Below are 25,522 nucleotides of genomic sequence, written 5' to 3'. Positions count from 1 at the left end.
TGCTCAAAGAGGCTTACATTTTATAAAGTACAGGTCCAGTTTAGACCATAACAGACAAGAAGGTTTGTTGTTAAAGTCGCAATTAGCTATTGGCCAAGCTTCTTGGAAAATATTCCTAAGCTCATCATGTATGATGAGAGATGTTGTTCTCTATTTTCCAATTAGTTAGGATGTTTTTTACACCAATAGAGTGTAAGATATCTATCAGGAAGCGGTCTCAGTTGATTAGTGAGTCTAAGAGCGGGGCATCTGAACAATCCAGGATTGCAGGGAAACGATTATATGATTTAGAGTTAAGTTTGATAATATTATTGATGGGCTCCTCGATTCCTTTACATAAATAACTAACATGTTTGCAATAAAAAGAGTAGATTATAAAGCTCACAGGAGGGGGAGCCACGATGCCACCAAGCCCCTGATTCTAATAAGCCATGTTTATGCAGTTGAGCAGGAGACCAGAAAGATCTATGGGCAGTCCAATGCTTGCCATAAAGGATTAGGGGAGATATTTTGTGTCGCAGGAGAGAATCACATATGTTTTCCCCAGGATGTGGGGGAATGAGTTCAATGCAATATTTAGAGCAGGAGTCATCCCATACCTGTTGAGTATATGGATTATTTTGCTTAGAGTTTTTTTGTTATTAAACTTCTTTTTATTGATATTTTGCAGTAAGTCACAGTATGTTGCCACATGTCGCTCAAAGCAGTAGCTTCTACGGTAAGGTATTAATAAAAGAACTGAGCTGTGATACTTTACAAGATACATGTACAAGCCCACGTCTCATATGGTAATGCAAGTAAGGAGGTACAGTTTCTAACAGTGGGGAGGCCTGGACCAGATTCCCTTACTCAAGAGTTCAAAGTAGACTAGCCCAATCTGTAATTCCTGTGTGACAGCGTGCATCTGTGTCACCCAACAAGAAGGAACAAATCCGAAAGAAGTAAACTCCCCTGGCAAAACCCCTAACAAAAGATAAATTAAATCCCTCCACTTCCCCTCCCCCTCCCGCAGGGCGATGGTGGCGACATGAGGTTGCTAACGTGTACAGAGTCAATGAGTCATGGGTGGGCTAAAACTGGAAGAGATGCATGTCTCTAATAGACGGAGGGCATACAGCCAGGGGTAGACCTCGTGAGAGAAATGTAACCAACGGTCCCCATTAGTACTCAAAATTTTTATAGTCGTCTCTGAAGATGTCAGACAGTCTTTCGAGGCAGAGCAGTCTCCAAAGCCGAGAGTGCCAAAGGGAGAACGCTGGGGCCTCCCTCTTCTTCCAGGCCGCCGCTACAGCCACTTTGGCTGTTCCTAACACATCCACATAATGGCTTTGTCGGCCCTAGTTTGGTGCTTGAGGGCTGGGTCTCTGATATCCAAGACATTCTGCCGTTGTGGACTAGACTAGCATGTAATTGATATGCGCTAAAATTCCTTCCCAAAATGGGTGTATAGTAGGGCAGTTGACAATAGGCACAGGGTCAGACTGATTTGCATATGGCCATGTCTGAACTGGGGTGGCGGAGTGAGCTAAATAACGGTGATGGATTAAACCCAGATCAGTTGACTGGGGGTGACTGTTTGTATTGTCAACGCTCCGTCCATCATCACCTTTGGTTTTTCTTTGCTCGCCCTAAGTTGGCAGGGCATGCTCAGACGTGAGTCCCTTGCTCACTTTACCACTGGGGTCAAGCAAGCCCGGCTGAAGACGGCTGTAATGCCAGAAACCGGTCCTGGGAAGCTTGATTCCGGTCCAGGAAAGACATGGCTTGGCAGTTCGGGCTAGACTGTTCCCATGAGGCACAGGGTCAGACTGATTTGCATATGGCCATGTCAGAACTGGGGTGGCAGAGTGAGCTAAAGAGCGGTGATGGATTAAACCCAGATCAGTTGACTGGGGGTGAGTGTTTGTATTGTCAACGCTCCGTCCATCATCACCTTTGGTTTTTCTGTGTAATTATGTGGCACAGTGCTATTATGTGGAGTGTATTTATGTTGCATTGAATAGAGTGAAATTATGAGACGTGTAATTATATGGTACTGAGTGGTATTATGTGGAGTGTATGTATGATGCATTGAGTCGAGTGTAATTATGTGGCACTGAGTGGTATTATGTGCAGTGTATTTGTGTTGCATTGAGTAGAGTGTAAATATGTGGCATGCAATTATGTGGCACTGAGTGGTACTGTGTGGAGTGTATGTTGCTTTCAGTAGAGAGTAATTATGCGGCTTGTAATTATGTGGCACTGAGTGTTATTATTTGGTGTGTATGTAGCATTGAGTGCAATGTAATTATGTATCATATAATTATGTGGCAGTGAGTGGTATTACGTGGAGTGTATTTATGTTGCATTGAGTAGAGTGTAATTGTGACTTGTAATTATGTGGCACTGAGTGGTATTATGTATAGTGTATTTATGTTGCATTGGGTAGAGTGTTAATATGTGGCGTTTAATTATGTGGCACTGGGAGGTAGCATTTGGTGTTTATTTATATTGCATTGGGTAAAGTGTAAATATGTGGCGTTTTACGACGTGGCACTAAGTGTTATTATATGGAGTATATTTATGGCCCATTGAGTGTGGTGTAATAATGTGGCATAGAGTGGTATTATGTGGTGTTTATTTATGTTACATTGAATAGGTTGTAATTGTGACATGTGATTATGTAGTGGTATTATGTGGATTGTTTTTATGTTGCATTGAGTATAGCGTAAATACGTAGTGTGTAATTATGTGGTACTGAGTGGTATTATGTGGAGTGTATTTATATTGCATTGGGTACAGTGTAAATATATGGCGTGTTACAAAGTGGCACTGAGTGTTAGTATATGGGGTGTATTTTTGGTCCATTGAGTATATTGTAGTTATGTGGAGTGTAAATATGTGGCACTGAGTGGCATTATGTGGAGTGTATGTTGTATTTAGGAGAGTGTAATAATGTGGCGTTCGACTAAGTGGTATTGAGTGGTATTATTTGTAGTGTATAATGCATTGAGTGCAGAGGTAAATATGTAGCATAGAATTATGTGGCATTGAGTGGTATTATGTGGAGTGTATGTATGTTGTATTGAGTAGAGTGTGTTTGTGCTTTGTTTTATTAGTAACATGATCCAAGATAACGATAAGGGAGGAATGCAGTTGGCACAATGCGTGCTGCTGATTACTCTTGAGATTAGTAGGACACTGTAGATCCCTGTGTTATGCCCCTTGTTTGAGAGAGCCATATGGGTGTAGTTTGATTTATATAATTACAGTCAAAGGACCTGTAATATATGTTTTGGGGGGAGAGAGGAGAGTCGGAATGGAGAGGAGGTCCGAAAAGAAACTGTGTTTAAATAAATGCAGAGGCTGAGGGGAAAGAGGAACAGTGGGTGTTTATGGGTAGGAGACAGGGTGTGTATGCTAAGAAATGAAGGGGTTAGATAAAGGGGAGTATAGAGTTGAGGGGAGAGCAGAATTGTAGGTTAGAAGTGTGTAGGATAAGGTCAAGCACAGCTGAGCACTGCTAGTAAGTTTGTAAGGCAGAAGTGAGCTAAAAGACTACAAAGTATATAGAAGTACTTGAAACTTAAAAGCAATTAAAAATAAATAAAAATAAAAACAAAGTGCAACAGTGGTACGCAATTATAATTGGGTATGCTAAAATGAGCGTATTACTTGAGTAGGCGTCTGTTATGTTATCGGAGGCCTGCTGTAATTATTCCCAGGAACCTTAGTAATTCGGTTTTGGTTTGAGATTCACTTCCTGGAGGACTTTATAGTTACATAAAGCTTAAAGAGTACGCTGTAACTCCCAACAATATTATCCATAAACGAGTCCCTACCAGTGGTTAATTAAAATTAAAAAATGCTGGGGCTTCCTTCGAGCGACAATGTGCGCCAGTTTATTTCTCCTGTCACCGCCGCATAATAAAAGCAACAACTAACCATGTAAGTGGGGAGAGGATGTGGCGTAATGGCCAGAACTTTGGAACTGGAGAACTAGGCTTGAGTTTTAGTGTCGGCTCAAAATCCTTTGATTGTGGGCAAATCACTTAATAATACAATTCTTAAATGCATGTGCTCTTAAAAAGCGCCAGTGTTGATGATTAAGTGCCGGTGCTGAGTATTAAAAAACACCGGCTCAAATTAAGCGATCCCTACCACTGACAATTTGGAAAGGCCATTCTGGATTGCTAATGCAGTGAAGCATTATACAGAGGGGCGCCCTCTATACTCTCTGTTATCTTTCATAGTCACTGCCCTTCCTGTTTAGCTGGGTACACCACTAAGACGCTGCCACGTTTTCCATGCACGCAGGCAGTTGTGTGTCACTATGGAGATTTCTGCAAAGGTTGCTTATTTTAGAGCAGAGTGAAAGCATCGGCTCCTACCCCTGTAGTGGTCCCGGGGGCATTGTTTGCATTGCCAGTGCAGTGAAGACAATTTTCATTTAAAGGGAGCCACAGAAGGGGTCACAAGAAAATAGTGGTGGACAGGATCTTTTCGAACATGAAACTTCCTTCTCCGGTTAGACGGGTGTTGGAGTCATATGATTTGGGAAAAAATGACTAAGTAATTTGGTACTCTCTGAGCCAAAAAAGAAAATCTATAGCTCCTTAAAATAAGCATATATACCTTTTTCAACTCTCGTCTAAACAAGCAGGCTGGAAAGCGTGCTGGGGAGTTGCTATTTCTGAGCTAAAAGCTATTGTAGATCTCGAACAAACCACCCCTGCTCTCGCTTACATGTACTCGAGTAATCAAAACAGCACAGTCAGTGAAGTTCACATTCTTCTAAAAAAACAACAAAACAAGCACGCGAGTGGTGCATGCGCGACAGTGAGCCATGTGTTTTGAATTATCGTGCACGCATCTGGGCACAATAATTCAAAACACATGGCGCCCGTGCACGTAACCGCAAGCAATAGGCGTGTGGTGAGCTTTCTGAAGCCCTTTACAATAAGTCTCGCAGAGTAGTGCATGCGCGCTGCTAGGCGAGACCCAACAACCGTGCATTAAATTAGGTGGCTGATTTCAATGAAGCTGATAATACATAGTGAAATATGTATGGTGTTATCGGTGTAAGTTTGAAAAGATGGTATGCAGTTCCTAAGTGTGGAGGAGAGTTCAGGTCTTTAAAGAAGTGCCCTCACACACCCCTGAGGATGTCATGCTTCATCATTGGGCCTGCTCCTCGTCGGGCTGGCGCTGCAATGTAGCCCTGTTGGATCATTACCTCCAGTCAGGGTTACCTTCTTTTAGTTAGGCTAGTGCCCCCCTAGGAATAGAATTTATAGAAAGGGTTGCCCTAGACCTGTTTTAAACACCTTACTGCACACTCACCACACTACCCAGCCCACACACCCGCACGCACCATACAGCTTCAGCTACAAAAGATCTCTGCTAAAGAGCCCCTTCGCGGGTGCCCGTCTGGCATCTCAGTGCCGCTGGCATACTAGGGCATTAACATCTTGCTGCAGGCTGTGTATCTGTTTCACTTTCAGGTTGAACTTGCAGTATTAAACTTCACAACCCAACTACAATGGTAGGCCTGGAGATATGCTTTACAGTGCCACTGTGATTATACAATGAGTATGCCAGCCCACTTGAGGCATTCAATTTACAGGCCCGGAGTACCATTCTGACCATTTATTAAGGACTTGGAGGCAAATTAAAAAATCTAATCGGGTGTATATCAATTTTACCATGTTGAAAGGAGGAGCAGAGGCACAGAGTTCTACAACTAGAAAAAAATAGGGTGCAGCAGAAAGGTTTTGAGGTGACCCTGCCGAAAGGCCACATTTCCAACACCCACCTTAAACCGCATTAAGTGCCTATGGGACTGCAGAATGGGAATGTGAGAATATGCATCCTGCAGGTCCAAAGCTACCATCCAGTCCCTGGACCCAAAGCAGACTGAACTACGACCAACAGCAGTATCTTAAAATTGAGAAGGCGAGGATCTAACAGAAGACAAAGGCCTCCGTCGTTCTTCAAGTACCAGGAAATAATGGGGGGGAAAATCCAATCGCTATTTCTGATACTGGGACACTCCCTATGTCTACTTTGTCCATAAGAGCCTAGACCTTCTGCTCTTCTGCTGCAAAATGGACTAATAGTTCTCTGACAGCTGCTCTGATGTAAGTGGAATATACAGCAGTTAGGTGAGTAATGGTAGAGCATATCCTTACTGTATTATTTAGTGCACCAATCTGTCGATGGGATTCCCCCCACTTGTGGAAATAATACCATACCCTGCCTCAACATTATGTGGACTTTTTATTGGACTTAAAAGTTTCAGGTAGGAGATGCCAGGGTCTGCTCTTTGACCCCCACCCAGCCCAAGATGCAAAGCACTGCTCCCACTGTGGTCACACCTTTCAGTACTCCCCACTGCCCACTGGGTTACAGCGGGTTTCTTCTGCTTCTCCTAAAGAGGGCCTAAGATTCTTAACTGCATGTGTACTTATCAATACAAGGTCACTAATTAAAAATGCTATTGTCTTTCGCGAGGTTTTATAAACCCACTGAATTGATAGAGCCTTCGTCACTAAAACATGGGCTGATGCCTCCTCCAACCCATACCTACTTTTGACATTACCAGCAGGTTTTACCATACATAAGGTCGATAGTGTGGGTAGGAAAGGGTGTGGCATAGGTCTTACTCTTAACTCCAGCCTTAAATCCTCTATTAAAAAGCTTCCTGATAACCTAGATTGTGGAGCTCTGGATTTCAGGATTGAATTAGACAGTCAACACACGCTCAATGGTATTCTACTTTCTCAGCCATCCAAAACCAGGGCTCTATTTATTGATAGTCTAGGTCATCTCTTAACACACAAGGCTGATCATTCAGACTTCGTCATTTTGGGCAATTTTAATTTTCTTAAGGACAATGCCACCGATCCGGACATAGATTTGCTCCTTGATCAGATGGCCAGCGTAGGCCAACTTGTCAAAGGCTCAATGCATGCTGCTGGTCACTGCCCTGATGGGATTTTCTCTGATAATCCTTATCTGAATTGAACCAGCTCTCTTCCTTTAACCTAGTATGACCACAAAGCTGTCCTCTTTGAAATCTCATTACCTCAAAGTTCATGCTCCAATCAATCTGGGGAACCCTTCATCAGTCGTCCCTGGAATAAAATAGAGGCAAACCAGTTAAATTTGCGGCTCTCAGTAACTCCTCCTAAAATGTCCGTTGACTTGGAAACTGCAGTAGCAAACTACCAGTCGGCGCAAAACGGCAATGACAGATCTAGCCCCGCCTAAAAATAGCTGGCGTGTCCGACACGCACCTTCAGAACCCTGGTTCAATGATACCCTCAAAGTTCAGAAACGAATTCTGTCGTACCCTGAAGAGGAAATGGAGACTGGAGGAAAGCACTTTCATCAAAAGCACATACATATCAACCCTTCAAGTTTATAAAAATCTTATCCTCAGGGAGAAAGCTGCCTACTTCACTGATAAAATCGGAGAGGCCAATAGATGCACTAAAACATTATTTTCCACAGTAAAAAACCTACCCAAACTACCAACTCCACAGGATATCTACGTCAGTCAGGAATTCAGCATTTCCCTTGCAGAATCCTTTCAGCACAAGGTCAAGGCTGTTTTTGACATCTTTGTGGACCAATCCCCCGTCTGGCACAGTCTCTCGCCCAACGCAGTAGGATACAAGCCACCGCGGGAGTAGTTCCTTCAACTCGCTCCTCCTTCACAGACTTGACCACTGAACAGACAACCAAAATAATTGGTGCAATTAAATCTGGCTCCCCTTCAGATCCCTGTCCCCCTAAAATTCTACATTTGTCTCCGGAAACTGTAGCCTTTCCCCTCACAGCCATTTTTAACGCTATGTTTTCAGCTGGACACTCTCTGGTAGAGTGAAAGAACGCTTCTAAAATACCTCTGCTAAAAAAAACAGTCTGGACACTAAGGACACTCTGAACTACAGGCCCATATCTAGACTTTCCTTCCCTTTGAAATAGTTTTTGTTAATCATAATGTAATCTTGGACCCCACCCAATTTGGCTTTCAGGCCCACTATTGTACAGAACTGGCGCTCATCTCGGCCACTGAGGAGCTCAGGCAGATGCTAAATAGAGGGGGGACGCGCTGCCATGATCCTTCTGGATTTAGCAGCTTTTGATACGGTTAATCATGAGCTGCTACTGGACCGTCTGACCTCCATTGAAATCAGGGATAAAGTGCTGAATCTGTCTGCCTTTATGGATAGCACCTAGACACCTTAGGGTATTGTGCGCTTTATAAATACTTCATCATCATCAACAGTATGGCCATATGCCACAGAGAGAGAACTAAAATGGTCTGGAAGCAGGGGATGGGTGATAGGACAGGACTCGCACCACAGATCTTAGAAAGTGTCTGTTGGATCCATGTCCCACCCTCAAAAAGGACTTAATGGGTATGTTGCTGTGGAATTGAGCTTTGGTGTTGTGTTTGGGTTAAGCCCCATATGAAGTCTCAAAAAGGGTGAAAATGCTCAGTATACTGCCTCACAGGCGCAGAAAGGCCAAGAAAGTGCGTTGTGGCCATAAATCTGGTGAAGCGCCCCAGTGGGTAGTCTGCTTCATCTCTGAAGAGAGAGGTGCTGTCAAATGGCATATTCATTAGTGACACTTGGACGTCAATGGAAAAATATATGCTGGTATCGACTGCCCTGCCCAAGCAGGTTTCAGTCTAGAGCGGATGAAATACTTTTCTGCATCAGGACCATCCTGTATGATATGTGTAAGATTGATGCAATATGTATTCATAACGGTCAGAAAGATCTTATTAGCCATGTCCCTCAATGCATGTGATTACTGCCCTAGGAAACAGCTGTGATTCACAGGACAAAGGGTGAGACTGGAGGAGGAAAACAAAATGGTTACTTACTGGTAGGAGTAGTTGTGCAGCTTGAAGAATTTTCTGGATTCACATAATGTGCATTATTCCGCCATCTAGTGGTTGAGTAGGTAATAGTCTTTGTTTCTTTCTTTTTATCCCCTTGTTTTGGGTGTTGTCAACCACCATTTGGTGCCAGGTACATCCCCTGTGTGATGTCAGATGGCGCCCTGGAGGTAGTTGTGCGTATTAGCCATCTTCGGATCCTTTTCTGGATTCACATGCTGTGTGTCAGATTATCTAGCAGTTTCTCCCATCCAGTGGAGGTTTTGTTGAGAGGAAGACTTTGCGAACAGGTGTTGAAGTACTTTCTGTCCTATTTGCGCTTCCTTATTCATTTGTATGTCCACACAATAAGGCTTGGTAAATGTGTGTGGTGATGCCCATATAGCTGCTGCACATATAGTGTCTATGTGCACATTGGCCATGAATGCCAGAGTTGCTCCTTTCTTCCTAGTGGAGTGAGATGTTGGTTGTACCGTTAATTCCTTGTTAGAGGTGGTATAGCATAGTTGGATGGTTTGGACAATCCATCGTGAGATTGTTGCCTTTGTGACTGGCTTACCTGTGTTTGTATGTGCATAGGTAACAAACAACTGTTTGGTCTTGCTGGTTTGTTCAGTTTTTTGTAGGCAATACAGTAGTGCTCTCATTACATCCAGGGTATGGAGGTTTTTTCCCCTCTTGTTTATGGGTTTTTGAAGAAAACCGGAAGGAGAATACTTTGATCGAAGTGATATTTGGATACCACTTTTGGTAAGAACTGTGGGTTTGTTCTTAAAATAACCTTGTCCTTGTGGGTTTGCATGTATGGTTCCTGAATGGTTAACACCTGTAATTAATTTACTTTTCACAAATATGTAATGGCAATGAGAAGGCTGTCTTTAAAGAGATGTGTTTAAGTTCTGCCTTATGCATGGGCTCAAAGGGTTTTGTCATAAGTTGGTGAGCACTGTATTTAGACTCCACATGGGAACTGGAGCTGGCGTAGGTGGAGCAATTCTTTTAGATCCTTGAAGAAATCGTTTTATGAGGGTTCTTGTGAAGAAACTTTTGCATGTTTTCCCCATTGTGTACAGGCAGCGAGATGTACCTTTAAGCTTGAGTAGTTGATGTGACTGTCTAGGAGATGAGTTAGATATATGATCACTGTTTTATGAGTTTTTACAGAGTTAATTTGATTGTTAGCTGTGCACCAAGTTGTGTATCACTTCCATTTTGCAGCATAGCATTTTTTAAAAAAAAATCTTTTTATTAACAATGCTCATTTCATTTAACATGTCAGTCCATTGGTCACATTTAGACCAATAAGGAGAATACAATACACAGGATAATCACGGCGCGTCATCAACAACACATCCATTCCAAGACCCATTACCCCAGACTACCCCCCATTCCCCCATATCTTCTCCAGGGTCCCCATATCTTCTTCCACAATTTCGGGCACCCCCTGCTTTTGTAAATGGTTTCCTCTGCCCAGCATAGCATTTTCTTGTAGTTTGTTTTCTTGCCTCCTTTAAAATTTCCATTTTTCGTTGCGGCAGGTTGGGGTGACCAAACTCTACATATTCAGGTGCCAAGCTGCTGAATGTAGCATCGATGCTACATATATAGCACAACTCCAGTTTACCAATTCCAAAAACTGTTCAAACGAGTGCACTCCTGAGCCATATATCGTATTCAAAGCGAAAATGTAGTATTTATTTCTTCAGTTACAGCGAAAGTTGACAAACGCGTTTCAGCGTTTCCGCCTTCGTCAGTGTCAACAAGAACTTTACTCAACAGTGCTTAAATCAAAACAGTGAATCCATTTCATGGACCTAGAAAGTGTTTGTGTGAGTAAACAAAAACTAGAAAAAGGACTTAATTCCATCGGCCATATTTTCGCTTTGAATAAAATATATGGCTCAGGAGTGCACTCTTTTGAACAGTGTTTGGAATTGGTAAACTCGAGTTGTGCACTTAATCAGCACGTTTCATTGCGCGCAGAGGACGCACCCGCATCAACGAGGAGCGGTGGCTGGTGAACTGTGTGTTTGGAGATATATATATATATATACACACACACACACACACACTTGTTCCTTTAAATTAATAATAGATAGATGTCATTTGTGATTCTCTACATTGTGTATGTTGGTAATGCACCTATTGAAAAAGTCCCAATGACGAGAAACTTCACCTACACTCAAAGTTTCTTCCACTCACCAGTCTTTCCTCATCCTTTCCTTCCACTCTCCTTCTATTAATTATATCCCTTTTCCATTTACCCATGTTTTTTCTTTCATGCTTTTCCCGCTTACTTTTCTCTATCATTCACACCTTTACATATGATTTTTCCCTATTTTTATCAACTCTCTTTTCTTCACTGGACAGGTCAGCTCATGGCTTACACTCTCTGTCTTGGTGTTCTAGTACAGTGTTATTTATGAGCATTTTATTCTGAAGATCTGCAGGCTCATAAACAACAAATTAAGGTTTTAGTGGAACCTCGACCACCAACCCCTGAGGTCCATTGGCAGCCTCCGCTTAAGCTGCTAGAGTGGTATAATAAGCCGCCATTTCCACAGCAGATTTTTTTTGAGGAGGCCTCATTGGGAGGGCAGACTAATACCACGATCCAGCATATGCACTCCAGAAAGATCTACATGGTAGGAAGCGGTGTCTGGGGTCCTTTCCTGGTTGGCACTCCGTGCACAGTGTTGTCATCAATGATGTGATTTCAGATGTTGCAGTGATTTTTATCATTGATGTTACAGACTATTTCATAAGTGATATAATATGTGAGGTCATAAGCAGTGCATGGCGAGGGAGCAAGTTATAGTTATTTTAGGGCAGGAATTCCAGTTACTTGAGATAAATATACCTGATGAATTTCATTGGTTTTGTGCTGACATTTTCACTTAACTATAACGTCCCTTTACCCTTTGGCTATTTCAGTGAATTTCTGAGGTTTTTTTTTTATGCAAAGTAAGATATTATTACCATACCTAACTATATTGTCACTTTAACCTGTGCTTTTGTTCAGTGAATTTCTATAGGTTTTTTAACATAAAGTAAGATGTTGATTGCGGTAGGTGGCGTACGGTTGGACACAGGCAGAGTGTCCAACCCTACGCCACCTATAGCAATCAACATCTAACTGATTACATTGTTGATGTGGTAGCAGCCAATCAGATCTCTTCTTGAGAACTGCCAGTCCCGCAAATCTTCCACAGCATGAAATATACAAAGTTTTTGAGAATTCATTTCTCAAAAAGTCCTGAATGAATTTACACCTTTTCACAAAAAGCACACTTTCTGTACCATGATCTAGCTTTCTGCCAAATTTGGTGTACTTCTGTTCAGCAGTTTTTGCAAGATCACTGTTCGATTTTCCTACACCAAAGTAAATGTCAAAAATGTGTTTTGGGCTTCCCCCTTTTTCTCGCACCCCTCTTGACTGATCACTCCAAAACTTTCTAGAAAGGAGCTGAGGTGGATGAGATGTTTTATTTTGGAAAGTTTTGCAAAGATTCCACAAATGACTGCAAAGTTATAAGCAAACCAAAAAATGCTTTCCCTGTGAAAACGCAAACCTAAATATCACTACCCAGTGGCGATCGCCAATATCATACTCACACACACAACATGGGCACTTACCTACAATTCCTTTTAGTGGGTTCACCGCTTTCTGCAATAATCTCAAAGAGTCCTGGACGGTTTTATCTTTGAGGACAGTCTTGTGAAACAGTCTCAAGAAGTTCTATAATAAGAGGCAAAAGTTTCAAGTACATGTGAAAAAGAAATTCTTTCCACTACACTTTTCCTACAAACATCATTCCTAACTATTCAATTCCAGGATATTGCAGAATGTGGACTGTAAATGTAAAGAAACAAACTGCTTTTAGACAGTCACAACATGAAAAGATAACAGGCAAATCATCTTAACATTTCTGCATGTCTGCACTTCATCGAACAGTGTTATCTACAGCAGAGTATTCTAATTTAAGGTTGACGAGATCAAGATTGTCTGTGACTGACTGATGGTGGATCCAGGGCAGCAAACTACATAATCAGCGGTACCAGTAACGTGGTGCACTTCACACCGCTGTAGTGCTTAGATATCAGGGGGTGCAGTGCTTAATTTGAGCCGGTGGTTTTCGGTGCTCGGCACTGGCACTTAATTGCCAACACCGGGGCCTGTGACAGTCTGTCACAAGGTGGCTTATTTAGAGAGGACCACAACAACACTGTTTAATTCAACATACATTACAAATGACTATTTGCTGCTGCCCAAGCCATTCTAATAGCTGGTGGGTCTGAAATAGTCCCAATTGTCCCACTTGCAGGAGTGTGATGGTTAGTAATTCAGTTGTTACTCTCCTGAAGAGAGCCCTTGCCCTTATTTCTCATTTTTACAAATTAAGTACTGAGGGGATCCTATACAAATAACAATCAAACACATCTAATTTAGCCAACGAAGAAGAATATGGCAGACACTCAGTGTAAGATCATTGGTAAGACCGAAATCAGGAAAGAAAGATTTAAAGAGACAGAGGGAGTCAAGAGAGAAGAGGCCAACTTACAGCCTAAAAACTGCTGTGCTGAATTTAGCTTCCTAATACCCTCCGGATTAAGAGATGTAATAGTGGGCAGAGCCAATTCAGTAATGACGCCATAGTTTGGCAACTCACAGAACGCAAGTGGACACCAAGTCTCAACTGTTAAACAAGGAAAATACAGAACAGACATCAGAAACAACCAAAGTGTTTCTGTGATCAAACCCGAAGCTCAGCAACTTGCCATACAAATATGATGGTCACAACAAGGAAACATAAGAGGACAAGGATCTCATGGAGGACCCTCTGGACCAGCACACAACACAAGAGAAGACAACCCCAAAAGAGGCACAAACAAGATAAGCTTTTCAGAGTTGCAATACCCCCTAAATCTCATAGCAAACATTTGAGTATTGAAAACAACAACCTGTTGAACCATCTCGTGATTATCAAGAAATGCAGCTGATCTGAAGAAAGCCGCAAAGAAATCGTAACTGGACTAAGTGAATCAAAGCCTATGGTTTCAAGAAAAAAACCACTAAATTCCGTTCAGATCCCTACACCTCAGAAGTGGATTAATGCATGTTGCTGGTCCACGTTAGTTCCTAGTCAACTGTATCTGATTGGAGATTCATGACTTAAGACTCGAGGTTGTAGCACTCCGGAAATCCAGCGGTTAATCAAAAACACCCTGCTTCTCTAAACCATTTTCCAAGCAAACTCAGAAAAAGCCATATCCCTGAAGGATAACAAGGCCAATGAACATCTGATCAACACCAATACATCTGCAAAAAAGCACTAATTATACTACAAATCAGCAGAAGGCAGCATCTGAAAATTCCGGACACCTCAACTCGAGAATTTTAACAAGTCGAATGGGTTAGAGAAAACCAGTTTATATAACACAGAAACTGTCACTTGCAGGGTTGCCACCATGACATTTTCAACAATGTAAGCTCAGGGTCAAAGTACGATGCCAAATAAGCTGATATTTTACTCAATTGACCGAACAAAATGGCCATCTAATGACCATGGAATTAATCAGTTAAAACTGATTAAACAAAACTCATTCCAACCCAAAATGAGGCAATACAAATGGTAAAGTTATGACAGTAATTTCATTTGCAATGTGTCACAATAATCTATAAATGAAGGAAGAACATCACTGAAAAACAAAGTTATAAAATGGCTAATCAAAAAACTGAGTGAGGGAACAATCAAATGGAATGACACTCAACAGTCAAAAGCAATGGAAAATGTCCCTTAACCAAACACACACATGACCTCTTAGTTGGAACCAAAACAACCCAGTCGATTACACACAGAAATGTTACCCTTTCCAAAAACCCTACTCAGGGTTAATCGATACAGGAAACAGAAAAACCCACAAAGGTAGTATCTGCTGGCCAACAAGCTTACCTGCAGGCCAACATGCTTACCTAGAGACAGCAGTGATGAAAACCATATTCTCCATACCCAAATCTCAAAAATACTAGAACCTCTTCCAAAGCATTAACACTTCCATACAAGGAGGTAAGGTCTACCCAAACCATGAAAAATATAGGCGCTCTGCATCCCACTGTAGTGTAGTTCCTATCTTCCCAATAGGCTCTGCGCATTGGAATAATACCTACAGCAGTAAAGGCCTAGGCCAGAAGTTAACTAGGTCTACTACTGTCGATACTAGACTTAAGTTTTGGGTTTGCCAGCGTAGCTCAGAGTTCGCTAGAAACTTTCTCGAATGTTCAGGAAAGAATTAACTCCCCTGATTAGACAAGAAGGGATTTAGTTTCTGACAACCATAGAACATGACAACTTTGCTCTCCCCTAATCAAGAGTGTATCTCCAGAGTCGTGTGAGCACAAGGCAATTATTTTACTCAGTCAGTACGTGCATTCTTAGTCTCATCAGATTGTAGAGAAAAGGAAGAGACGGGCGTGTTCAATAAAAAGGTGTTATTTATTGATCAGTCTCTTTTCTCGTACAAGAGAAATGGATCGATATTATTGCAATACTTATAGTTAAGTAAAGTGCATACATTAAAAGCAATAGTATAAAGTAATACTGTAAAAACATTGATATGGTTTCTGAGCCATATGATGTTTAAAATGATTAAAATATATTTACATACACATATACATTTGACTAAACGTACTCAACTGGTGTTTCTAAATACGCCTACCCCGTGTACCTGACCTAAGTCTAATGCGTGGGCGGGAATAGAAAGTTACAGTTTAAGTTAAGTTTGTTTTTGCCAAGTGAATAACTAAAGAATTCTCTGTGAGGGGTTATTCAGTTCTGTACCTGGAAGTTAGGATGAATGAGGAATGGTATCTCTTTCTCTGCTCTCGATATTCCAGGCTGCCTGCGAGGGCTGCCCGAAAGCGCCGGTGCTGGGTCTCTCGGTAGGAGATAGCAGCGCGTCTCTCAGCGCGTCAGGAAGGCGGGGCTGCTGCCAGCGGGGTCTGCTCTGCTTCTGGGCTTCGGCAAGTATGGCTGCTCCGTCTCGTCACCACGCGTGTATTTGCATAGGGCAAGATCGGCAATATTTATACCTTAAAGGTGCCGAGATTGACGTAAGGATGGACATAGATACGTCAATAAAGATGTCATACGACTTGCTCGTTAGCACATTCTTTTACTGAAGTTCTCTGTGAAATCAAAACAATGGCCGCACGGATTTTCCAGGTTGTCATAGGTTTGATTTGTTATGAGAACGTTGTATGCCTTATCAGGGGCTGGAGGAATGTCGCTTGTCTAATTAGATCTCAAGCGTTATGACCTAATCAGATAACACGGTCCTGTGCCGTAGTGTGACTGCGACAGATAACGGTATCTGCATCATGGGGGCTTTTCTTGCCTCATGGGCTGACTGTTAGTTAACTTGATAGTTAGTTTAACCAGAATAGGGTCAGGAATAGGGGGATCGATTCAGAACCTATAGGAATACATGACACCCACTCCACGCTAACTATGGTCATATTTACTAATCTATGCATAGTATAACATAGTACAACATACTATAGAGTATAGTGTATACCTCACCACCCCAAAATACATATTTTTGGTATATGAGAAATACACATGAAATGGCTCTTAATATGGCTATACAGAAAGAAAGTTCAAGACCATTTCATCACATGATAAAATATTTGTGAACATACCAGCGGGCAACTAAAAGTTTATAAAGTATCTAAAAATAGAAATCTTAGTTCTCTAGGAATAGTTTCTTACTTTAAGCAGAAGATAAGTGTCCCGAAAATTTTGTAAAAAATAATTTGGGGCTGCTAAAAAATTGCTGTCCGTGAACTGGTGGGAAAAATTGTTCATGTGACTTTATTTTTAAAGTTGAAGGCCGAATTCAGGGAACGCCGTGTGCGAGCTTGCTCAAAAGTCTCTATTTCTGTTCTGGAGAGAACATCATATCATTAAGGCTTTCGAAAAAACTGTCAACAGCTTCATGAGAAAGTTCCACTAAGTCGGAAATAGGTGTAACCATGCATTCGTGCGCATGATTGTCTCCATTGACATTCTGATTCGCATTGCTGACAGAAGGTCGTACCTGATTAATGCTGCTTTCATCTTGAACTTCACTACTCTTCAATCGTAGTGGTGAAGACTCCACGAATGCCGTCATCAGGATTGGCAGCCTTTGAGGGCAGCACAAAGCGTGAACCTTGGTAGGAACCAACAATGTATCTGCATCCACTGGCGCATCCGATTGTAGCGTCAGACAGGTGTCTAACACGCATTCTTCTCCGCATAGCAGACATCTCAATACAGGTAAAACACATCTTTGCCACATTGGTCGAAATGATAGAAACCAAGTCATGTTCAGGTCTCTAAGCCGGGATAGTCCCAGGATTTTTGATATCCGGTCCCGGTATCCAATGGCTAGGATTGTATCTTCCATTGTCGCGAGAGTTTGATCTGTGACATGGGTTGCCATAACGAAAAATAAGGACTAAGAATAGGATTCCTGCAATTAGTCCCAGGATCAGGGGAAGTCCGCCAAAAATCGAATGGACGAAATCTGGAAAAATACCCAGTATGGCTTTGAATGGTGTTAATGCCATCGAAAATACTGTCTTAAATACTTTTGAGACCCCAGTGGTATCAGAAATATTTAAGATTTCGCTCAGGATTTCCGCGAAATGTACGGGGGAATTAGTCGATAATAATGTATGTATCTCTGCAGTCGTCCTTGCGACTTGTAGATCATACGTTTCTTTTGATGACGTGAGCCTTGTAGGCGTCTGAAGAAGCACTGTTTTCATTCTGCTTAAAGTATCTATTCGAATAGAAGTAATTTTCAAACTGGGCCATGCCCTTGCCTCCCTGTCTGGAAAGGAGCTGGGGAACAAAGAACGTCCACAGCACTTGACCTTCGCAGTCGTAGTGACTAGATAAGGAGTCCCGGGCATAAGACTACAACATTTGCGGTCTACAATAAGAATGTAACTCCCATTATAGAGTCTTTGAAAGAATGGTTCTATTTCAGTTGCAGGTGCGCCTTGCTGGTGACATGAAAGGTTGTATGAATTCCCTTCACAGGCTCCATGCAAACTAATTCCGTTACACAGAAGCGTGCCGCTTAGTGACATCTCACAATTGTTGCCACTAAGAAACACTTTCTGTCCTTTATTACTGACACATGCATGCGAATAGGGCAGGTTCCAAGTTGTTTTAAGGTACCCCTTTCCCAATTTCTCGTACATGCCAGCCTGTATATATTTTTGGCAGTATTGAAACCTGAAGGTTGAGATTGGAATATTTATGATTCCGTGGATTATCCATTCACTGACAGGTCGTTCTGACATTGTCATTGGTAATCTTTCTAGTTTTTCAATGCTCAAGATTGTATAAATCAGCACCCTTTTGCGCCATACCGATTTGTCTATCAGTAAGGTTAAAGATTTGGAATAGTGACGTTGTGTTGATTAAACGCCAAGGCACATAGCCTGAACGCAGATTTTGTAACGTCCAGCCAAGCTGTACAATAGAACGCAATTGTGACTGACCATGTTGTAATAACAGTAAGTCTTGCGATAATATATCGATTGCTGACGACACAATGCTGTCCAAAGAAAAAATTCTGGAAGACAGAGTCATTAACCCATTGTCCACTACAGAAAGTGATTTTTCCAAATGAATACGGTCAATTTCCCGTATTCTCTCTGCTGTTTCAATTTGATTAACCTTCCAGGCCTCATTGTATGCTGCATATACAGAGGCTGCTATGAAACGCTTTTGACGCTGTTTGCGTGGTCCCATTATGAAATCACGCAAGTCAGCACCATCAGTAAGTAAAGTTAGGTGTTGCTTAATTTCAGGCAGTGTGGAAGTTTGTAGCCACTGAAGGCATAATTTGCCCACACTGTAGGTTGTTATTATCCCTGGGTGATGTCTTTGGGGATATCTAGGGTCTGGCCTGGTCATTTTGAACCCCTGTGTTTTATTCAGGAATCTGTCTTGACAGTTATTTGTATCTGTGGGCCAGATTAACCATTGTTTCCAATTAGGATGTGTTCTGTTTTGGTTTAATATATGGTTTACGTCTATCTCTTCATCCGTATTAGAGCTATTGCTAAACATCGTTGGCTTTGGAATAGACGGTTTATTTAAATCTTTGATTTTGGCTAGGCCAAGACAGGTGGTTTGTTGAACAGTGTCATTTAAAAATATCATTTGTTCTGGGATCATGCAAGCTCTAAACAAAGCTTCTAAACCCTGTACTTGCCATTCTTTTGTACCCCAAACACTTTTTAAATCAACATTTTTGTCCCAATAATCAAATCCAAAAGTATTCATTTCTTCGAAGAATGAATCTGAATATATCAACTTTGTGTTGGTTATCATGGTTTTCATCCCTGTCTTGTTTGACAATTTATAATAAAATGTTTCAGCATTACTTGTGTTAAAACCCGAAAAATATGAATATTTGTCGTAAACAGTTCTTGAGCTCCCTTTTGGAGGTGTTGCACAATGTTCCCATTGATTATAATTTAAAACATTTCTAGGTTGTGCAGATTTATGTAAAAAATGGTTACCATAGTGGTTATAGCAATACATACTATCATAATTTGTAGAACCTTGCAAATAATCATGTTTTGTAAATTTAGCAGACATTACTAAGTCAGACATCATGTTATTAATGCTTTCGAAGTCCCAATCATCAGCAAATGAGTTTGGTTTTGCAAAGTCACTCAAGGAGATCTTGATTTGGTGTGGGTATTTCAGGATCTCGACCGGACCATAAATTTCATAGTCAGTGTTGTCCCAGGCTACCCCACCAGGTATAGGATTGGCTGTGAAGTTGGCTGAAGAAAGTTCTTTTTTCTCGACGTGTGAAGATGTGTGTGGTTTGAGGACCAAGTTGATGTTCTGACTTGCTGTGTCCATTTTAGCATATTTTCCCTCAATGAAGCGTCCCAAAGTTAATACCATGATGAGCCAAAGTATGAGAATAAATGCACCAAAACCCACCCAAAATTCAATCCATGGAGAAATCAGATATGTTTCTTTCAGTTGGTTCAAAAGTTCCTTAGCTTTGTCTTTAAAGGATTTTGATAATGGCTGTGTCTTTGATTCACTGAGGCTTTCAGAGGAATCATCGAAGTTGATGAAGTAGCCGGATGCAGTTCTGTCAATTGTTCCAATTGCTTCAGGATTTTTGTTTCTTGCATTTTCACTTGGTACTTCATTATAGATTGGTGTGTCTCTGCTAAATGTTTTTATTTGGGTTTTCAGAGGTCTGAGTCCTATTGCATCGTTGCATAGTCCTTGTTGTTCTTCTGTAGGCGTTTCGAATGTGATGAGCCTCTTTGTTAGGACCTCTGTACTGGTAGCAAACCTTGGTGTTCTGCTACTTATTGGGAGTCCACTTGGCCTACTGTTTGTTATCGGCCACATGTTGTGGTTTTACCAGGTCGATGGATACAACTCGGTTCTCCTTTTTACCAGCAAGTGGCGGTAGTACAACTGATCTTGTCCCGTTGACAGACAAGACAGGAACTGCTTTTCTGTAAGAAGGCCCAAATTCCTTCTTTACCGCGATCTTCTCCCTGACTAGATCCCCGACTTATGGAATCCAGACAGGTCTTGCTGGGACAGGTGGTGATTCTTCAGTGGTTGTTGGCTGTTGTTTCAACTGTATGTTGCTCAGGTCTTTTCTTGTTTTGTTTAAGTCCTGCAAAATAGCCAAACGGTCTTTGACATCAAAGCTTTTTTCTTTAACCACTGAAGTCTGACTGTCGAGGTCAGAGATAATCATTCTAGTTCCAAATAATAATTCGTACGGACTGAATCCCTTCAGAGAATTTCTTGGCAAGTTATTTAGACTACGTTGGACACTTATTAGATGTTTGACCCACCCAGCTCCCGAACCTAATATCCTTTCCATTATAGATTGCTTTCTGCCTTGGTTTTTTCTTTACACCATCCCGTACCCTCAGGAAGGAAGTGAGAAGATTCCCGCTGGACTGTGCTCATTCGGCCATGTTTCCCCCCAGGCTGGTGGGCTTGAGTGAAAACAATGGTCGAACCTAGCATGCTCTTAGCGTATATGCCATTTAGACTCGCAAATCTTTTTATAACAGTCCGGACGTCAGCCGAGTGCTGGTGATCTACATTATAAGTGGAAACTAGCCTGTATATGTTAATCGCAAGCCCTGCTTTTTATTGGTCATATTATCTGCCTTGATACGACGAGGTAATAAACTGTTTCTCTCCCCACTGCGATCTCTGTTGCAGTTTGGGCAGTTTTTTACAAACATGGTGTAATGCAGGCTCATGCCTGGCCACCAGTACCGTGATTGTAATTCTTCCAGAGAATCTTTCAGTTTGAGGTGTCTGAGACCCTCGCCCATGTGTGCGTCTGCGATTAACAAGCTTCTCCTGTCCATGTTTGGAATCACTCTATCCCCCACTCCAGGGATTCGAGCAAAAGGGACGGAGTTTGCATCGATTATGTATGTATAATTGAGTGGATAGTTGATCGGTAACGCTGAGCAGTCGCCTTTTGATGACGTTTTCACCGCCAGCATTGTTTCACCGTCAATGTATTTTAATGTACGCTTTTTTCGATCTACGGGAGCCGGTATAGTGGCTGCCGCTGCGGCTGTTTCAGCCAATGAATTCCCTACAACGTGAACGCCATCACGCTGATGACTCAGTGAGTGTGTCACGTGAGTCTTTGGTAGTTCTTTTTGTAAAAGAGCTATTTGTTCCCAGAGCAATTTCTGCTTTATTGGTGCATCTGTGTCATCTTTGTAACCGTTCTGAATCCATGTCTGCAAATCCTTGTTATATGCTTTGACGCAGTAATATGAATCTGACACTATAAGTGTCGGGAATTCGCGATCCGCATTATCCAGCGCCATTTTTAATGCTATTATTTCAGTTTGTAGTTCTGAATTAGTTTCAACTGAGTGTGTTTTTGTTAATAGAGGTCTTAGTTTACCTCCGCGCCACACTTCTTTTGTAATCTCACATGTGGGGTTGTATGCATGTTCTCCCCAAATGGAGGGTTGAGCATGTCCGTCTGTATAAATTACACAGGTGTAATGTCTTAGAGGCAGAATGTCGATTGGCAGAGGATACGTCTTTTCATATTTTAGATTTTTTAATTCTTCTAGTTCTTTAGAAAATTGTCAACCAGGCTATACTTGATAATTCATATCCTACGTATAAGACCGTTAAATGGGCAATTCTGGATTTTTTAAAGTTGAATTTGTAACCCTCTGCTGCGAACCCAAGTATTATGGTGTTCACTCTTTTCAAGTGAGTATCCAAGTCATCATCTGTTAAGTAAATGTCATCGACATAAGATAATGCTTCATCATCATATAGTTGTAGTAATTCTGTTACTCTCGCTGAGAATACCCCCGGGCTGTTCTTGTACCCCTGGGCTAACCGACAGAATTGCTTTTGAGTGCCATTTACTGAGAATGCAGTTAAATATCTGCTCTCTGGTGCTATGTTTTGACAAAAGAATCCATTGGAGATGTCCAAGGTTGTTTTGTATTTTTTGCGCTCTATGTTATTCATTAGTGCAGCACTGTGTGAGTTTTGCACTGCAAAGGTTTTGCAACATGTGTTAAGGTGTCGGTAATCCAAAACTAGACGATATGAATTGTCTGGTTTGGAGACCGGAAACAAAGGATTGTTCATTTGTGAGGTGCAAGTTTCAATCACCCCCTGGTATTCTAGCTGATCTAGTATTTCATTTACCTGTTTTTTAGCTTCTTGCTTAATTGGGTACTGCCTTTGTGCAGTAGGTTGTGATTTTAACTGGATTTTGTGAGAAGAAGAATCCTCATCCCATCCTACATGATTTTTATATAAAGCAGGTGCTAAGGCCACTGCCCACTTTCTAGCAAGTGTGTATTTTTTAATGAATCGGGATTTGATTCGAGAAGGCAGGCATAATTACTTCTTCGCCATGAGGGCACTCCCTGACAAACTCTGGTGGCCAGTCTTTTTCAGCTAGAAGGATATCATAGCCCTTGGAGAGGTTATCCCAAAATAGTCCCCTTATTTTCCTAGTCTTATCTCCCTCTATACGTAATGTTATCTCGTATATCTTGTGGGGTTTGCTAACTCTGGTGTCTGCAGTTTCCACTTGAAGGTATTCATTCGTGTCCACTGTCTCCAGATGATTCATAAGGACTTTGCGAGCTATGCTCACTTCTGCTGCGCTGTCTAGCATTGTCTGAGCCCACTCTCCGTTTTTCAGTTGTGTCCTCAGTATTCTCGGCATTGTTAACTACCTTGATACTGGCTACCTTCTTTTTTGGAAATTGTAATTTCTTTTTTTGTTGAGCAGGTTCCTTGTCTTTGGACTTGGCGTGCTCTTCTCTTTGTTCTGATCGTCCTCTTCTTTCCGATTTCTGCGAGGAAGTCTGAAAAGATTGAGAGGGACGTGTATCAATGTCTTGATATCTATCAGGTTTTTTAATATTATCCCTATTTCTAAGGTTATATCTTTTCCCAGAGGGGTCACTCTGGGGTGACCTGTGTCTCTGGTTCGGAGATTTCTCCCTTCGCCTAGGAGACCTTCCTCGGGACTGGAATTTCTTTTCTTTTGGATTGGATTGTTTGTTTCCATCCCAGTTCTTTTTTGGTGAATTATTATTAAAAAATATTTTTTCTGGACTTTCAGTCAGTTGCGGTTTTACTGGTATTCCACCTAAACTATCTCTACCTAGTTCTTCATAAGATTTTTCTATGATTCTGGCAATTTCAGCTGGTTGGTCTGCTATATCTGTCTCTTTTAACCTCTGGCGGATCGCCACGTTTGCTGCTTCACCTTTTATATTGGCTAATAATATAGCCGAGACCTGCTTGAAGTCTTTCAGTAATTTCATACCAAGAGTTAAAGCTGGTTCTGGACCGTATTCATCTTGAATTTGTTTTAGCACATCTGGTATTACCGAAATGGATGGAACACCGTGCGTTTTTGTGTAGATTGAAGCAAAGACTGTACCCCAAGTGTCACAGTCCTCTATGTGTGGGGCGATTCCCATTGGGAGACATATAGTCAGAATCCTGTGTTTTTCTAGCGGGGTGGTGTCAGGAAACACCGCCTCTATTTGGGTGATTTTCTGTGCCAACCAGAATGGTATCTGTTCCCGTTTAGCCGGAACTTTACCTAGGCAGGATTGGATGTTCTGTGGTGTGATTTTATTTGTGTTCCCCTGGTGAGGGGTCAGCTGTGGAAGTTTAATCGCTGGCTGAATTGTTGAAGTCCGCATTACATACTGGACTAATTGTCTATGAATTTTTAGTAACTGTTTTAGCTGTATTAACAGCTCTCCAGTAGACATTCCTTCGATGTCTGGGTGTGGTGTGTATCCGGCTAAGACCGGCCACGTTGCTCCTGGTCTACCTAAAGGACCGAGCCTTGTAATGTGATTGTTATGTATTAGGGCGCCATCAAATAAGAGCAAATGCTCTTGGAATTTGAGTGGTACTTCCACCTCCTCGAAAGGAGTGTAAATGTCGGGTGGAACCTCTATTTTGTAATAGTGGAAGTACTTTGTTACAGCATTTGCTGCTGGAAAATGTATCCATGTATAGTATACCTCTGTCTGCCGATATTCGTGTGCCTCAATTACGAATATGACTGTGCCACCTCTAGGTGTCAGTCCATTTTCTATAAGTTTTAAGGTTATAGATTTCCTTTTGGCGACCGGGATGAGTATTATATCCCCGTCTGCATCTAGTGCTGCAGTATCAGCTGCTACTATTTCAGCTGCTAATCTAACTGCCTCTCTTTCGTCATCACTTTCTGACATTTTACTGTTAGAAAGGTTATTCTTTTTGTTTGCAGATCAGGTTTCTTATGGAACAAAGATTAGATGCACAATATTTTGGAACAGTGTATCCTTCAACGTTGACTAAACCAAGAACCTTACATAGGAGTTCCCTCCTGCGAGGTTTTGGAGGATATTACCTTTCACCCACTCCAGACGTCTTTGGAGTATTTGGGAAAAGGGGTCTGAGTGAGAAAGCACGACTGAGTTACTCTAAATGTCTTACGTTAGTTTTATCGCCCTTTCCAAACGCGTTGGGCGCCATGTAGTGTGGTTCCTATCTTCCCAATAGGCTCTGCGCATTGGAATAATACCTACAGCAGTAAAGGCCTAGGCCAGACGTTAACTAGGTCTACTACTGTCGATACTAGACTTAAGTTTTGGGTTTGCCAGCGTAGCTCAGAGTTCGCTAGAAACTTTCTCGAATGTTCAGGAAAGAATTAACTCCCCTGATTAGACAAGAAGGGATTTAGTTTCTGACAACCATAGAACATGACAACTTTGCTCTCCCCTAATCAAGAGTGTATCTCCAGAGTCGTGTGAGCACAAGGCAATTATTTTACTCAGTCAGTACGTGCATTCTTAGTCTCATCAGATTGTAGAGAAAAGGAAGAGACGGGCGTGTTCAATAAAAAGGTGTTATTTATTGATCAGTCTCTTTTCTCGTACAAGAGAAATGGATCGATATTATTGCAATACTTATAGTTAAGTAAAGTGCATACATTAAAAGCAATAGTATAAAGTAATACTGTAAAAACATTGATATGGTTTCTGAG

The 25,522-nt window shown here is 41.7% G+C and overlaps 1 protein-coding gene across 2 annotated transcripts in view; it reads right to left on the bottom strand.

The window, feature by feature from the left end:
- WASHC5 (WASH complex subunit 5) overlaps positions 1–25,522 on the bottom strand; it is a 415,933-nt gene that overhangs the window by 172,009 nt on the left and 218,402 nt on the right. For both annotated transcript variants that reach the window (XM_078686781.1, XM_078686782.1), the window contains one exon: positions 12,533–12,635. In XM_078686781.1, the coding sequence (XP_078542907.1) occupies positions 12,533–12,635 (103 nt within the window). The remainder of the gene's footprint in view (positions 1–12,532; positions 12,636–25,522) is intronic.

Source organism: Lissotriton helveticus, chromosome 4_1 (genome assembly GCF_964261635.1).
Source record: "Lissotriton helveticus chromosome 4_1, aLisHel1.1, whole genome shotgun sequence".
NCBI classification, from domain to species: domain Eukaryota; kingdom Metazoa; phylum Chordata; class Amphibia; order Caudata; family Salamandridae; genus Lissotriton; species Lissotriton helveticus.
Note: the sequence above shows the minus strand (reverse complement) of the source record. Positions and strands in the feature narration are given on the sequence as shown.